Source organism: Heloderma suspectum, chromosome 2 (genome assembly GCF_057233095.1).
Source record: "Heloderma suspectum isolate Gila_16-S chromosome 2, 16-S_ref, whole genome shotgun sequence".
In the NCBI taxonomy this organism is placed as follows: domain Eukaryota; kingdom Metazoa; phylum Chordata; class Lepidosauria; order Squamata; family Helodermatidae; genus Heloderma; species Heloderma suspectum.
This window is the reverse complement of record NC_139459.1, coordinates 154478942-154494487: the sequence shown is the minus strand read 5'-3', so window position 1 is coordinate 154494487 and position 15546 is coordinate 154478942. Positions and strand designations below refer to the sequence as shown.

Here is a 15546-nt window from a genome sequence, read left to right as displayed (position 1 = left end):
GAAGGGGAAGAAATGGAAGCAGTGACAGATTTTATTTTCTTGGGTTCCAAGATGACCGCAGACGGTGGCTGTAGCCATGAAATTAAAAGACGCTTGCTCCTTGGGAGGAAAGCTATGGCCAACCTAGACAGCATAGTAAGAAGCAGACATCACCTTGCCAACAAAGGTCCGTCTAATCAAAGCTATGGTTTTCCCAGTAGTAATGTATGGCTGTGAGAGCTGGACTACAAGGAAGGCTGAGCGCCGAAGAATTGATGCTTTCGAACTGTGGTGCTGGAGAAGACTCTTATGAGTCCCCTGGACAGCAAGGAGGCCCAATCAGTCCATCCTAAAGGAAATCAACCCTGAGTGCTCATTGGAAGGACAGATACTGAAGCTGAAGCTCAAATATTTTGGCCACCTAATGCGAAGAGAAAACTCTCTGGAAAAGACCCTGATGCTGGGAAAGACTGAAGGCAAAAGGAGAAGGGGACGACAGAGGATGAGATGGCTAGATAGCATCACCGATAAAATGAATATGAACTTGAGCACACTCCGGGAGAGAGGGCAGGACAGGAAGGCCTGGCGTGCTATGGTCCATGGGGTCAGGAAGAGTCGGACATGACTGAATGACTGAACAACAACAAGAGAACCTGGCTGTATCTGCAAAATTATTTGATACATTTTTCTCTAAGCTCTCCATATAAGGAAAATACTGGTAGGGGAGTCCTCATTTTTTGGCTGGGAGGGACAAATCTGGACATACCTTTAGGTAGGGATGGGAGAGAAATCCTCCATGGATCCCAGTGCCCCAGGAGTCCATGGAGAATCGGAAGACTTACCTCCGCCTCCAGGAGGAATCCTCGCTGGCCGGATCCTCCCCACCAGCCAGCTGTAAAGTGCCAGTGATACGGCCGCCACTGCCGTATTGCTGGCTGGGCGGATTGCGGATGCAAATGGCGCCCACTACGCCATTTGCGGCCGTAAAGGTCTTAGCTTAAGGTAAATGCAGCCATTTACGGCTGCATTTACCTTAAACTAAGAACTTTACAGCTGCAAATGGCATAGTGGACAGCATTTGAGTCCGCAGTCAATCCACCCAGCCAGCAATACGGCAATCAATGGTGGTCATATCGCTGGCGCTCCGGAGCTGGCCGAATCGCTGCAGAGCGGAGCTGGCCAGCTAGGATTCCGGGGGGGGGGGGAACGGATCACCTCCCCTCCCTGCGGACACCCCCCTCCCGGACCCAGAGGTAAGCCTTCCGCCCATCCCTACCTTTAGGTATGAAGTACATAAACGTTACAGAGGAACACTGTCTGAACTCTAGCAGCACTTGCAACTAATGAAATTACCTGTGGATTGGATGTTTTGTTTGTTTACCTTGAGAGAGTCATCTCTGACAAAGATATTTTTTTCCTTCTCAGCTGGAGGTTCTGGAGAAATGTCTACTTTACTTTTGGGAGAACCTTTGAAAAATGGGACAAGAATAAAAAAATGTAATTATATTACAAACCCATGAAGAATGGTTCACTGAAAGGGCTATATAATGAATGCATTGCCTAATCTCAAAAAGTACATAGAGCTAAAGTTTCTATATTCAATACAAGCAGTCTGGCTATAACCATAATGCCCTCCCATCATCTCATGTACCTTATACATAAACCCATAACTCAAGTAACATTCATTTAAAGATACACTGTAGAGCATCTAGGAGAACATATTCCAACTAACATTAAAAGCAAAGATAGCTGTGCTGGTCCATGAGAAAAAAAATCCAAAATCCACATTTCAGAAATACCGTTATTAAAACCAACCAAAATGCCACAAAAGGGTGTGCAAGCTTTTGGGTTCTCCAGATCTCTTCATCAACCTAGGTGGTAAAAAATAGTTGTCTTTTTTACCCAGCACACCACCTAAAAGTAATTTCTGACTTTGGTAATATAAAAACAGTCATGTTTCTCTTTACTTCTGCTCATAACATCTGGCCTAATTCTTGGAATTTTCTGTTCTTCCAATATCCTTTTTTTCCCTCCTGATCCCCTGCAAAATTTCAGAAAGATAGGTGCAGTGGCTCACAAATTATGATGAATGAAAAGTAGTTTAAGGCATTTTAGTTGGCCCTAATAAAGTTATTGTCCAACAGTGGATTTTGGATTTATTCCAACTAAGTCTGCCATCTCTTCCTTCACTCCATCTTAAGTTTATGACCAATGCAGACTTTATGGAAGAAGTAAGGAACTGTTCTGGCTATATTGCCTCCTGGGATACCCCTGTGGGGCTAGTGAGGTTTGCCTGGCACCTACATTGTATTCCTTTCGGCACCAGGGGAAGACCTTTTTATTTTCCCAGGCATTTTAGCATTTTAGCTTTCTAGACTTTTAGCTTTGCTGTTTTAAATCTGTATTTTAAACTCCTGCACTGCTGCTAGATTTTTATTGTGGTTGTATTGTTATATTGTGGTTTCAATGTTCTATGTATTTTAAATTGTTTTACCGTGTGCTGTTTGGTTTTAATTTTTGTGAACCGCCCAGAGAGCTTCGGCTATTGGGCGGTATAGAAATGAAATGAATGAATGAATGAATGAATGATGGCAGGAGGTGGGGGTGAGGTGGGCCCCTCCCTTCCAAAGGCTTTAAATCTTGCCCGTCTTTAAATCTTGGTTGATTTAAAGACGGGCAAGGGTTGAATATGCAGGTAGTGGCCCTCACCACTCCAGATACCCTGTCCATATCCTTGAGATCTACAAGTTATTCTCCCATCTGAGTTCCAATTCAGTCCCCCCCCCCTGTAATTTACTTGTTTTAAAACACTCACACAATTGCTGATTGTAGTGTCATGGGGTTGGGGTTGGTCTAAATGACCTTTCAAGATCCCTTGCAAAATTGTGAGTCTATGATTGTGAAAAAGAGACTGCCAGAATGACTAAATTGGTTGGGCAACTTTAGCAGAGTCCTTACTGTTATGGGGATTAATTGAGTTGTGATTGTCCTCAGAGATGGCCACAGGCAGGCTGTTCTAGAAGGCGGCTTCTGTTTGTTTCCCCCTCCCTAAGAAATGTGCTAATTCACAAGTCTGTGAGAACAACAGAAACAAGCTAAGTCTGTGCTAGAGCTGGGTATGAAAAGGAGGCAGAGAACTCACTTAGCTCTCTGCAGGAAATCCTATGGCACTATGGGTTTTCCTAGACATCTGATGGGGAATTAATCTTATGTCATCTAAATGCCTCAAGTCTTCAGTGACCTCCTTGTAACCCTTAGAAGGAACCTAAGGAAAATGAACCCTGGGTAAGTACTGGAGCCCCTGAAACTTTTCACTGCTTGGAAGTGGGGTGCATAGTATGAAAACTGTCACATCTACATTGGCCCCTGTTTCTGATTCACCAGCCAATCACAACCTATGGTTTATCATTCTAACAGTGATCCAAACTGTAGGTAAACTACCTTAACCATGGTTTGGGATGATGGTTGAACTGAACCAGGATACATTCTAAAAATAATAATAATCATCATGCCAAACCAATCTATTTTCTTTCTTTGACAGTATGAAGCTTTTGACAGTTTGTATGTATTCCCATGATTATACTGGAGAAATCTGAGAATGTCATGTCAGCCTCAGATAACATAAGAATGGAAGATATATTCATAATATTGCAGATATAAAAACTGGAAGTATCATTAAATCCTAGATTACATCAAGTCATTCATGATAAGTTGAAACACTAGGCTACCAGTAACAATTTTTTTTTAAAATAGTGCTATTTTATTAATTTCTAGAGTGCTTACACAATGCTACATTCTGTTTTGGTTACCACATTTAAACATATTAGTACACTGGAAACATTTTGGGAAGCAACTAAGCATGCAATCCTATGCCCATTCATTTGTTTATTTATTATATTTCTATACCATCCAATACTTGATGTTCTCTGGGCTATTTAAAAAACAAAACTTAAAACCATAAAATGCTTACCAAGGAGCAAGCCCTACTGAAGGTAATTAAAAGATCCAGAAAATAGACAGTCTCCTATGGAATGGATGGTGGGCAGCAAGTGTGTCTATAAAGTAGCATATACGGTCCACTCCCCCCCTTTTTTCGCAACGTTATGAGAAAAACAGGGCTTTCTCAGTGGCTGTGCTGTGGCTCTCAAATACCTTCCCCATGGAGATCCTTTAAGCTCTCTCTCTGGCCTCTTTCCCTCTCCACTTCTCTTTCATATTCATAATACCAAATGTTTTACTGCTATACTACATTGTATTATATTTTAGGTTTAGTGTGTGTGGTGGGGTTGCTTTTAGATATAAATTTTATTGTTGTATTTGTATTTCTTATGTTATGAAGCTGCTCTGAATGCCCTATGGACAGAAGAGTGATGTAAAAATAAATCACCTATTTACTTGACACTGATCTATGTTACCATTCCCAACTGATACTGAGAAAGGCAAAATCCCTATGGCGGGTTTCACTTACTGCTTGCAAGCAAATAAAATGCTAAAACTGTTAAGAAAAGAACTATACAAAAAATAAAACCCCTAAAAATTTCAGTTCATTAGCTTTCTTACCAAAAAGACATAAAAAGATTTCTGTTAGAAACTCACCTAGTTTCTCTTCACAGCTGTTCTCAGCTGCAATCATCAAAGAATCCCTTGGGATTCTTCGACAGAATGAGGGCCCCACCCCGTACCTTATGTGCTGGGGCCAAAAAACAAACAAAAATGCTTAGTTGAGTGGAGAGACACTCTCATCAGCCTGTCTCAGCTTTATAGAAACTTCTACATCTGGCACAGCAACCATGAAGAATACTTCTGACTCTTTCAAATCTAGGAGCTTTAATATTAAAACCGAATTTGTCATCAGCTTGGCAGGCTGTTAGATAAAATCAGAAGCACTGTGAGTGTCTTGAGGGAAAATTTATTTGGCATGCATAGTGGCCTGGGGTGGGGGGAAAGCAGGGGGAGAGATATTCCCTTGCTTGTTTTCTGGGATCTAGTATCTCCAGGAGCTAATTCATATATATTTTTCTTACATGAGAAAATCTCAAATGGCAGGAGAAGACAATATAAATATTATAAAGAAGTAAAGTTTCTGTGAAGGAAGAAATTGTCAAGTGTTGCATACGATACTAGTGTTTGCCAATATTCACAAGTACAAAGGGTTCAAACACAAATTAATGGACCTGACTATTCCTTGGTCTATATAACTCGGTGTATCTACCTTCTCCAAGGCTGGAGTTAAAATCGCTGGAAGAAATATTAACAATCCCAGATATGCAGATGATACCACTTTGATGGCTGAAAGTGAGGAGGAGCTGAGGAACTTCATGACGAAGGTGAAAGAAGAAAGTGCAAAAGCTGGGTTGAAGTTAAACCTCAAAAAATCCAAGATTATGGCAACCAGCTTGACTGATAACTGGCAAATAGAGGGAGAAAACATGGAGGCAGTGACAGACTTTTTCTTTCTAGGCGCAAAGATTACTGCAGATGCTGACTGCAGCCAGGAAATCAGAAAACGTTTACTTCTTGGGAGGACAGCAATGACAAATCTTGCTAAAATAGTTAAGAGCAGAGACATCACACTGACAACAAAGGTCCGCATAGTTAAAGCAATGGTATTTAGGGATGTCAGAGAATTCCGCGACGGATCTCAGTGAGGCCGAATGCCAGTGCATTCGGCCCCCCGAAATCCATCGTGGAACGGCCTGCCCCCCCGTGGATCCCCCCCGGGACAAGACTTACCTGGGGCGGATGTTTCGGATGGCGGCGGCTCTGGCGGCGGCTTCGGCAGCAGCTGATCTTCCGACCGGCTGCCGCCACCGCCATTTGCAGTCTGTCTTTTTTTCTTTTTTTCCCCTCCATAGACGTGATAGGCTACGTAAAGACCTACGTAGCCTATCACGTCTGGGTAAAAAAAGAAAAAAAGAAAACACGTACGCAAATGGCAGCAGCTATGGCCGCCGCCATTTGCATTCCTTATTTTTCACCGTTTTAGTCTACGTAAATATTTACGTAGAGTATTACGGCGAAACAAAAAGGAACGCAAATAGTGCCCACTACGCTATTTGCGTTCCCCTTTATTTTCGCCGCAATAGTCTACGTAAATATTTACGTAGACTAAAACGGCGAAAAATAAGGAACGTAAATGGTGGCCGCCATAGCCACCGCCATTTGCATACGCATATTTTTTTTTTAACCCAGACGTGATAGACTACATAAATATTTACGTAGCCTATCACAGTTGAATACAGGGACGCAAATGGCGGTGGCTACAGCAGCCGACATTTGCGTCCCTGTTACCCAGCAGCCGGATGTCCGGCTGCTGGCAGAGCCAGCCGGGCAGGACTCCGGGGGGAGGGACGGAGCGCCTCCCCCACCACCGCAAAGCAGATCCGCGAAACGGTAAGTGACTTTCATACATCCCTAAGGTATTCCCCGTAGTAACCTATGGCTGCGAGAGCTGGAGCATAAGGAAGGATGAGCAAAGGAAAATAGATGCTTTTGAACTGTGGTGCTGGAGGAAAATTCTGAGAGTGCCTTGGACTGCAAGATCAAACCAGTCCATACTCCAGGAAATGAAGCCAGACTGCTCACTTGAGGGAATGATATTAAAGGCAAAACTGAAGTAATCTGGCTACATCATGAGAAGACAGGACATCGTGGAGAAGATGCTGATGCTAGGGAAAGTGGAAGGCCAAAGGAAGAGGGGCCGACCAAGGGCAAGATGGATGGATATTCTGGAAGTGACGGACTCAACCTTGGGGGTGCTGGGGGTGGCGACAGCCGACAGGAAGCTCTGGTGTGGGCTGCCAGGGCTGGTCCATGAAGTCACGAAGAGTCAGAAGTGAGGGAACGAATAAACAACAACAAATGTCTACCTTCATGCCTGAGAATTGCAAGTTATTTTCTAGGTTGAAAAAGTAAGGCTGCAATCCTATAACTACTTACCTGGGAGTAAGTTCCACTGAACTCAGTGGAACTTAATGGGACTTACTTCTGAGTAGACACATACAGATACAGTTCTTTGAGGTGCTGTAAGAAACTTACTTTTGGATTTCTTTGAGGCAGCACCTTTTTTGCCAGGAGGTGGGGACTTGACTTCAGCAGGTGGTTTTTCCGTCATCTCTTTAGCTAATCTAAGTGCTTCCAGTTCCTTAGCCATTTTTTCTTCCTGATATTTGGCTTCTTCTCTTAATATCCATTCATCAATGGAGCTGGCTACCAATTCCAGATAATTCCTGGAAAAACCATTTCTGCTTTTATCAACAAGAACACAGATTGATCAAAAACCTTTTCCTTCTCATATCAAAATATTAAATATTTTTACTAGGCTATGTGCCATTTTGTACTGCAAAATAGCTCTGCATTAACTCTGTAAAGCATATTAAAATAATAGGGATGCAAATCAAATTTGCAAAAATAACCATCAGAGGCTGATGAAATACTTTAATATTAAGAACTGCTGGCTGGTGCTATGGAGTGAGAAAGGAAAGAAGAACTCTCATGCTTAACTGTTTGGAGGTAGCAGTGGGGCAGGTGTATTTTAATTACATGCACTCCAAGCACAAATGTGCAAATTATAATGTTTTGCATGTGCAGAATACTCATGAGCACTCAAAGTGCCCACTCAAGGGTGTAGCCCAGCTTGACAGTCTCGAGCATCCAGCTGTCTCAGGTGTTGAGCGCCCAAGAGTTCCAAAACTGCTGTAAGCAACCTCCAACATGAAAGGATATGGTGTCATGGGGAAGGTTTTCCCTGTTTTCCTCCATGAACAGACTTAGATGGTCCAGACTTGGCATGCTGACAGTAGGAGGAAGTGTCCTTCTGGTCTAGGGCACTGACAGGAAGAAGCGGGGAGAGGAGAAAAAGGAACGCTCCTAATTATTATTTTATTTTTTAAACTAACAGGCTGCCAAAGAGCAGCCCGAAAAACCCTACTCTACTCTTCTTGGTGAAGACAAAGCCAAGACTGCTGTGGGGGTCCTCCTCCAGGGGTGGAAGTGAAATTTCATTGGCCCTCTCTTCTCCAGCTGAAGGAGTTAACCTTTTGCGGTTGGCTCCACTCCACCACTGACCGAGAATGCTCTCTTCAATTAATTGTTTTGATTAAAAGCTAATTAAGCTTTATGTGAACCACCAGAACACTCCATCTGCTTGTCTTATAAGAAGGCAAGCCTAGGGGGATCTTAGACTGTGAGAATATTCCACTTTCCAACAAAGGTTCCCCAAAATGTTTATTCCTCACTCCAATGACACATTCCGTTCTAAAGGTTATGCTTAGCTAAACATTGATCTATCATGCCCAAATATTGATCTATGATATAAAACTGTGTAAATAAAGTGGATAGAGAGAATTTCCCCCCACTCTCCAATACTAGAACTTGGAGTCACACAGTGAAATTGACAGGGAGCAGATTCAGAACAGATTTTAAGAAGTACTTCTGTACAGAACACATAATTAACTTATGAAATTCACGGCCACAAAGCATTGCCATGGACCAATAAGAGCTCCCCTCCTGGGCATAATAGCAAATGGAAGGGCGGGGGGATTTGTTGGGATCATGGCAGGGGAAGGGTTCCTCCCTTCGCCCGCCCCATATATATATATATACTCACACATGCACGCATGCACGCACACACACCGTGCCATGCCATGATCACTAAATGGAATCTCCAAGTTAAAAGCAGTATTTTTCTGAATATCAGCTGCTGAAGGCCAACAATGGGGTCTTCATGCCCTACTTGTGAGCTCCTTGGAAGTATGCGGCTGGCCACTGGTCTTCACCGGTTCACTGGTGTGTCAGGACCCACTACAGCATAGGTGGGCAAACCTTTTCCTGTAAAGGACCACATTCCCTCCTGGGCAGATTCCCTTGTGGGTAATCTATCAGGAGCCGCATGTCAGCAGTGGACAGGGCTGAAGCCAGCAGTGGGTAGGGCCAGAGCCAAAAATGGGTGGGTCACTCCTTTGTCTTCCAGTTCCTTTCTTCTCTTTCTGCCACTCCCTTTTCTCTCTCTCCTCCTGCCAGGGGAGGAACAGGCTGCTCTGGACAGAGGTCTGAAGTGTTCACATGAAGAGGGTTTTTGAAGTTAGGCTGAGGGCTGCTTGTGGGACACAGGCTGCCCACCCCCTGCACTACTGGGTCACAGCTTGACCTAAGATGGGTAGTACCTGCTACCTTACCACTATAATATGTGGTAATGGGTCCCCGAATGCACGTTTGGGCTAAAGCTGGGTCCAAAATATGGCAAGGTTGAAGACTATTGGATTAGATTGGTCTGATTCAACAGAATTCTTCTTACATTCACATTATCTAAATACGCAGACATGTTTGGAGTTTTAACCAAATTCAAAGAGCTAAAATACAGTGTGTGGTACAGATATTCTTCATCACTGATATTGATATTCTTATATGAAACTCTGTTATCAAAATTTCCTATACACTGCAAGTAGGAATTTTTTTCAGTATTTTTCAGTACTAGAACTATTCAGAAATTAATGGTTATAACCAGATATTAGAGTTGAATCCTATTGGATGCTGCATATTATTGTGGGGATTGTAATACCACAGTACTTTCTGTTGCCAGTTATTAAATACTACGATCATTCTTCATTGTAATACGTCACCATAATACCCCCTTTCATGTGGTATTTCACATCTATACTTTCATAACATTTGGAGGTATTGCTTGAAGACCCTTTTACCTAAACCCAACGTCAGAATGCAATGAAACATTCCAGGACTCCTGAAACTGACGACGCTGGTTCATGGGATTGTGAAGGACTATCAGCAAAGAGTTATCTTGAGTGTGATAATAAGAATCAATACATCTATAATGCTGGGTTGCATGGTGGAGAACCTGGAAAGGAAAGGAAAATGAATATAATTCAACTTTTCTAAAAGCCTGGCTGTAAAGATGATGGGGGGAAAGGACAGTGTATACCCTTGTTTTTTGGACAGTTTTAATATACAAAGAGAGTAACAGCCACAGATGCCCTTTATCACCTCTTTGGTTTGCACTTTTAATAGGATAACTTGCCCGTATATGACAGTGTAAAGATATCCTTTAATTAAGCTAAATGAGATTCAGTATCTGACCAGCTTGTCTACTTCAGCAAAAACACTTTAGGCTTATAACAAATTGGGAAACAAATTTAATTTGGGCCAGTATATGCAGGAGAAGCCAACACCCAGGGGAGAGGGAGTGCCTGCTGCCGCCGCCGCCGCCACCACCACCACCACTGCTCTCTCTGTGGACTTCTACTGGCAGTATTTGTAAAGGGGATGTATTTTGTTGATTTTTAATTGTTGGTGGGGGGTGGGTTTGGGGGGGATTCTGTTGTGTTTTCAGGGATGGGCAGCCTGCCTGATAGGCAGGAGAGAGGGGGCCTTTGTCCACCTGATGGAGGCAGCGGGGGGAGAGAGGCTGGGCGCCAGGCGCTGGCGGAGTGCTAGGGGCAGGCCATGCCAGGTACGGGGAGCAAGGGAGAGATGGGTAATATCAGTCCCCCGTTCCAGGCCTGTCCAGAGCCAAAGGATGGCTGGGGAGGCGTGACTCCACCTTCCAGCCTTCGTCTGCTGCTCTGCAATGCCAGGTCTATTACCCAAAAAACATCCCTCGTCCATGACAGGATCCTGGAGGGGGGTGCAGACCTGGCATGTATTACAGAGACCTGGCTGCCTGAGGCCGCTGCTCCAACTCTTGCGGCCATGTGCCCAGCTGGATTTCCGTATGCACAGCAGCCGAGGGCTGGGGATCGGGGAGGGGGAGTGGTTGTTATCTACCTTAGTCTTCTCCAGACCCCCTCTCCAGGAGACCAAGGTTGCTGAGTGCATGTACTGGAGGTTGGGCACGAAGGGCAGTCTGAAGATTCTGCTCGTGTACCACCCACCCTGCTGCACAACTGACTCCCTGGCTGAGGTGCTTGAGGTGGTCTCTGATGTGCATGTGCAGGCCCCTAACTTACTGGTGTTGGGGGACTTCAATGTACATTCAGAGGCCGTCCTCACGGGGGCACCTCGGGACTTCATGGAGACCAAGGCTTCTTGGGAGCTGCACCCTATTCCAATTGGGCCCACCCATGTAGCCAGTCACGTGCTAGACCTTGTGTTTGTTTCTGGAGAAGTGCGGGGGAGCGATCTGGAAGTCGGGGGTATATCCACCACCCCCCGTCATGGTCAGTTCCAGTTACAGGTAAGCAACCTGAATTTCTTCTTCGTAGTCTCTGAGCATCACACATATGGGCGAGTGGCAAGCTGACTTACATGGAGGTAGGTCGGTGTCCTACTACAGAACAGACGAGAGGATGGCACGACCAAGAACACAGTCAGCCCTAGCTCAAACATCTAGTCTATAATGTCTCACAAAGGTAGATGGTGTCAACCAGGCTGCAACACGGCACAGCTGAGGGATGGCAATCCCTCTGCCGAATGTGACCAACATCGCTACCACATGAGTAGCGTGAAGCCAGACTGGGGCAGCCAGTTCGAGCCCAACCAGCTCATATGGTAGCTCGATCGTTTTGACAACCCAGGAAGCAAAACCCTGAGTCGAGAGAGGCTGGCCCTTGTGCTTGCTGCTGCAGCAAACAAAAAGTTGAGGTGAAAGTCTGAACTGTTCAGTCCTCAACTTGTAAAAGGCCAGGGCATGGCAGACATCGAGCAAGTGTAGAGTTGACTCCAAAAATGTAGACGGGGATGTGAAGAAAGCAGGCAAAACCGTGTCCTGACTCAGATAAAAGTCTGACATAACTTCTGGAAGGAATGCAAGGTCAAGCCTGAGCACTGCTTAATCTTGATGGAAGGTGAGATAAGATTGGTCTACTCTGAGCTCACACAGTTCACTAGCTTGTCGCAGACATGATAGCCACCAAGAACATCACCTTCCAGGGAAAGAGACACAGGTCCGTGGTTGCCAACGGCTTGAAGGGCTTGGATAAAAGCACCTTAAACACCACAGACAAGCTCCAGCTCAGCACCGTAGCATGGACTGGTGGTGCAAGGTTCCTGAGCCCTTTTAAAAATCTTTTCACTGTCAGATGCAAGAAAAACGGAAAACCCTTCAACAGGAGGGTGAAAAGCAGGAACAGCAGCTAAGTAGACTCCAAGAGGCAACAGTTTGAGTCCCTTCTCAAAGAGACAGAGGAGGAACTGCAGTATCTGGGGCGGAGAGCACTGGAGCGGTTGGAAACGTGCAAGCAAAGGCAGAAAAAGCAGTCAATTTCCTCACATAAGAGCACTGTGTAGAGGGCTTACAAACAGCATTGAGGATCCTCTGTATTGATGGCGGATCTTCCAAGCCATCAAGCAGAGGGTTGCTAGGTCCAACCCTAGGATCTGATTGTTTTCCCTGGTGAGAAGGGACGTATGTAATAGAAGGCGACAGTACCAACCCTGCACTTGAGCAAACCACAGTTGGTGAGGCCACCAAAGAGTTATGAGGATGAAGTGGTACTGTCTGTACCAAATTGTCACCAGAACTCTAGTGATCAGTGGGAATGGGGAGAAAGGGTAGAACAATGCTCCCATCCACCTCAGAGTGAAGGCTTACCCCCATGACGTTGTGCAGAGGTTCTGACGTGCAGCATTGTCCTGTTTGGCAAACAGGTCCACACACAGTGCACCCGAACTCTGAAACTGGGTCCTTAAGACCATCCTGTCCAACTCCCATTCATGGGAGGTAAGTGTGGCAAGAACATTGTCCTTGCCAGCAACGTGACTTGCAACCAGTCCAATCCGACAAGGCAGACACCAACTAACGATCACCAAGGTTAAAGTAAAGACTGGGAGCGATCTCATACGCCTTTCTTTGTTCAGGTAGGTGATGACCATGGTATTGTCTGAGGTGACCTGGACCAGTCTGTCCACCAGATCCAACTCGAACGTTCAAAGGGCCTTTTCCACCACCCTGAATTCTAGGAGATTGATGTGCTGTCTCTTCCCATCATCCATGGCTTGTAAGGCCTGTGTAATGAGCTCTCCCTCCTGAGAGCATCCATAGTCACTATTCAGGATGGCAAGCGTTGTAGAAGGGGCATGCCCTTTGACAGGTTGGCCGGCACCATCCACCACCGTAGGGAGTCTCTGTTGACCTGTGGAAGTTGCAGTTTGGTCCGATGGGTGTCGTGCTTGGTATCGAACTTGAGTATCAGCCAGTTCTGGAGCGGCCCATATATTCAACCCAGCATAATGGACTACTGCTGTCGTCGCAGACATCAGGCCAAGTAGGCGCTGAATCCTTAGTGCCAATGTGACTGCACAAAGGCTTAGCTCCGATGCCATGGTGTTCAATCCCAAGGGAAGAATGCTCTGCCCAAGTGGGAATCCAACAGTGCCCCAATGAACTACAAGCTTTGGGTAGACTGCAGATGAGACTTTTTGATGTTGAGGCAAAGTCCCAAGCTCTTAAAGAGACTGCAAGTCATCTCTACTGAATGAAGAAGGTTCCACATCAACGCTACCAACAGCCAGTCGTTGATATATGGGTACACCTTGAGACCATGCATCTGAAGGTGAGAGCAGACCACCGCCATGCACTTGGTGAATACTCTTGGAGCAGTGGCTAAGCTGAAAGGCAGTACCCAGGACCGGTAGGCGTCAGAATCGATAACGAATTGGAGATAGTATTGGGGTGACTCTGTTATGTTGATATGAACATCTGCACCCTTGAGGTCTACAGAGGCAAACCAATTTGCGTGAGAGAGGAGAGAGAGGATGGACGGCAGAGAAAACCATGTGGAATTTCCTGGGTGAAATGTACATATTTACTTCTCTGAGGTACAGGTTTGGCTGGAGCCCTCTATCCTTCTTTGGTACTGAGAAGTACCTGGAGTAGAACCCATCTCGGAGATGCAAGCATGGGATAGGCATGATGGCTCCTTTCCCAAGAAGGGTTTTGACCTCCTGGTGGAGAATGGGAGATGGATCCGTGCCTTTCATAGTACCAAGAGGGAGGGTTTCGAACTCAATCTGGTAGCCCCTCCAAACAGTGGAAAGAACCCAGGAGTCCAACGTGATGGTGTACCAGGTCTGATGGTAGGTGGACAGAACAGTAGAGGATGGGTAGAGGAGCCAGGAGGCGGAACAGAAGTGGGTCTGAGTTAAAAATGATGCTTGCTTCTGCTGTCAGATTTGCGGTGATAATTGTGCAGTTCAGAAGTCAAGAAAGACTTTTCTGATGTCACTGGTTGAGAACAGTGCTGTTGAGATTGCATCTGAAGCTGTAGTGTGGCTGGCAGCTGAGTGAGCAGCAAAGTGGTCTGTAACTGTGCAGCTTGCACCTGTGGTGGGCCAGTAGTGTGGCCAACAGCTGAGCAAGTGGCAAAGCAGTCTGCAACTGTGCAGGTTGCAGTTGTAGTGGAGCCATTGGGACAGTCTTTAACTGGGTCATCTGCTGTTGCAGTTCAGCCAATGGCGCAACCGGAGTTAAGGCGCAAAAAAATTCCCTCTCTATCTGGAGGTGTCAACACCATAGCCAATGGCTGTCATCAGTACTGACTTTCTCCCCAATAAGAAGGATCAGGATGGTAAGGAAGAGAGTAAGGCCCATAACAATCACCCCGATCGTCAACCCAATCCTGCGGTCTCCTGTATCGTGAGTCCCAGGTTAGATGTCCATCCCATTCATAGAATAGGGATCTGGACCTGTTTCTATAGTGGCTTTGCTTGTAAAAACTAGGGGCATGACTTCTAGCGGAGGAAGTGGCTGAATAGTCAGGTGAGCGCCAATCACAACCTGTGCCTTAACTCTCTAGCCTGTAATTACGAGCTGGCAAAGTGGATGAGTTTACTGGGGACAGATCCCATATCTCACCCTCCAATGTCGACATAATAGACTCCCCTGCCTGGAGTAGGTTCACCACACAAATCAGTGAAAACAACATTAGCAAAGCAGCAGGTACTGTCGTCAGTATAGGAGACCATGTTCAACCATAAGACATTGGTGGTGCAATGGCCTGTATTGAAGAGTGCTGTTGATTCCAACCTGCCAGAACGGAGGTGGGTAGAGCAGTCGGAGTCGAGGGACATACTTCATTCCAGGTTGGAGTGCTAGGAGGAACAACTGACTGCGGAGGTCGCTGTAAATCCTGAGGTGCTCACACAGAATCAGGGAGAGTGGCAGGCCCCCAAGGGCATGCTTGAACCCAAGTCAAGTCATCTGACTTTTTAGAAGTCTTTTTTTTCCTTTTAGGCTCTGAAGATGACAGACTAGCCTGTTTTGAAGCTTTAGCCTTTTTGGTTAGCTTCTTAGCCAGTGAAAACATCAAAGATTGTCCCAGAGTGGGAGGATCCTGTGTATTCGGCAGAGTATGACACTGAGAGGACAATGCCCCCAACACTGGAGCAGGCTCCTATGCAGCAGGCAAAGTCTCTGAGGGCAAGACTGGCTTCTCCGCCATATCTTTTGGCTCCTCAACTAATTCCAATACCCTTTTCCAGAAAGTGGCTTTTAGCTGGTCAGAGTGATTTCACTTCACCTGTTTACAAAAGGGTAGGCAGCGAGGCAAACCTCCACAATGTGTCCTTCACCAAGGCAGAATAGGCACAATGAATGCCCATCGGACAGCAGTAGCT

The 15546-nt window shown here is 45.6% G+C and overlaps 1 protein-coding gene across 1 annotated transcript in view; it reads right to left on the bottom strand.

Moving 5' to 3' along the window:
• The window catches only part of SPAG17 (sperm associated antigen 17), a 265350-nt gene that overhangs the window by 141326 nt on the left and 108478 nt on the right, over positions 1–15546 (bottom strand). The window contains exons 17-19 of the mRNA XM_084835270.1: positions 9678–9832; positions 7018–7208; positions 1361–1446 (exon numbers count right to left, since the gene is read on the bottom strand). Of these exons, the coding sequence (XP_084691396.1) occupies positions 1361–1446; positions 7018–7208; positions 9678–9832 (432 nt within the window). The remainder of the gene's footprint in view (positions 1–1360; positions 1447–7017; positions 7209–9677; positions 9833–15546) is intronic.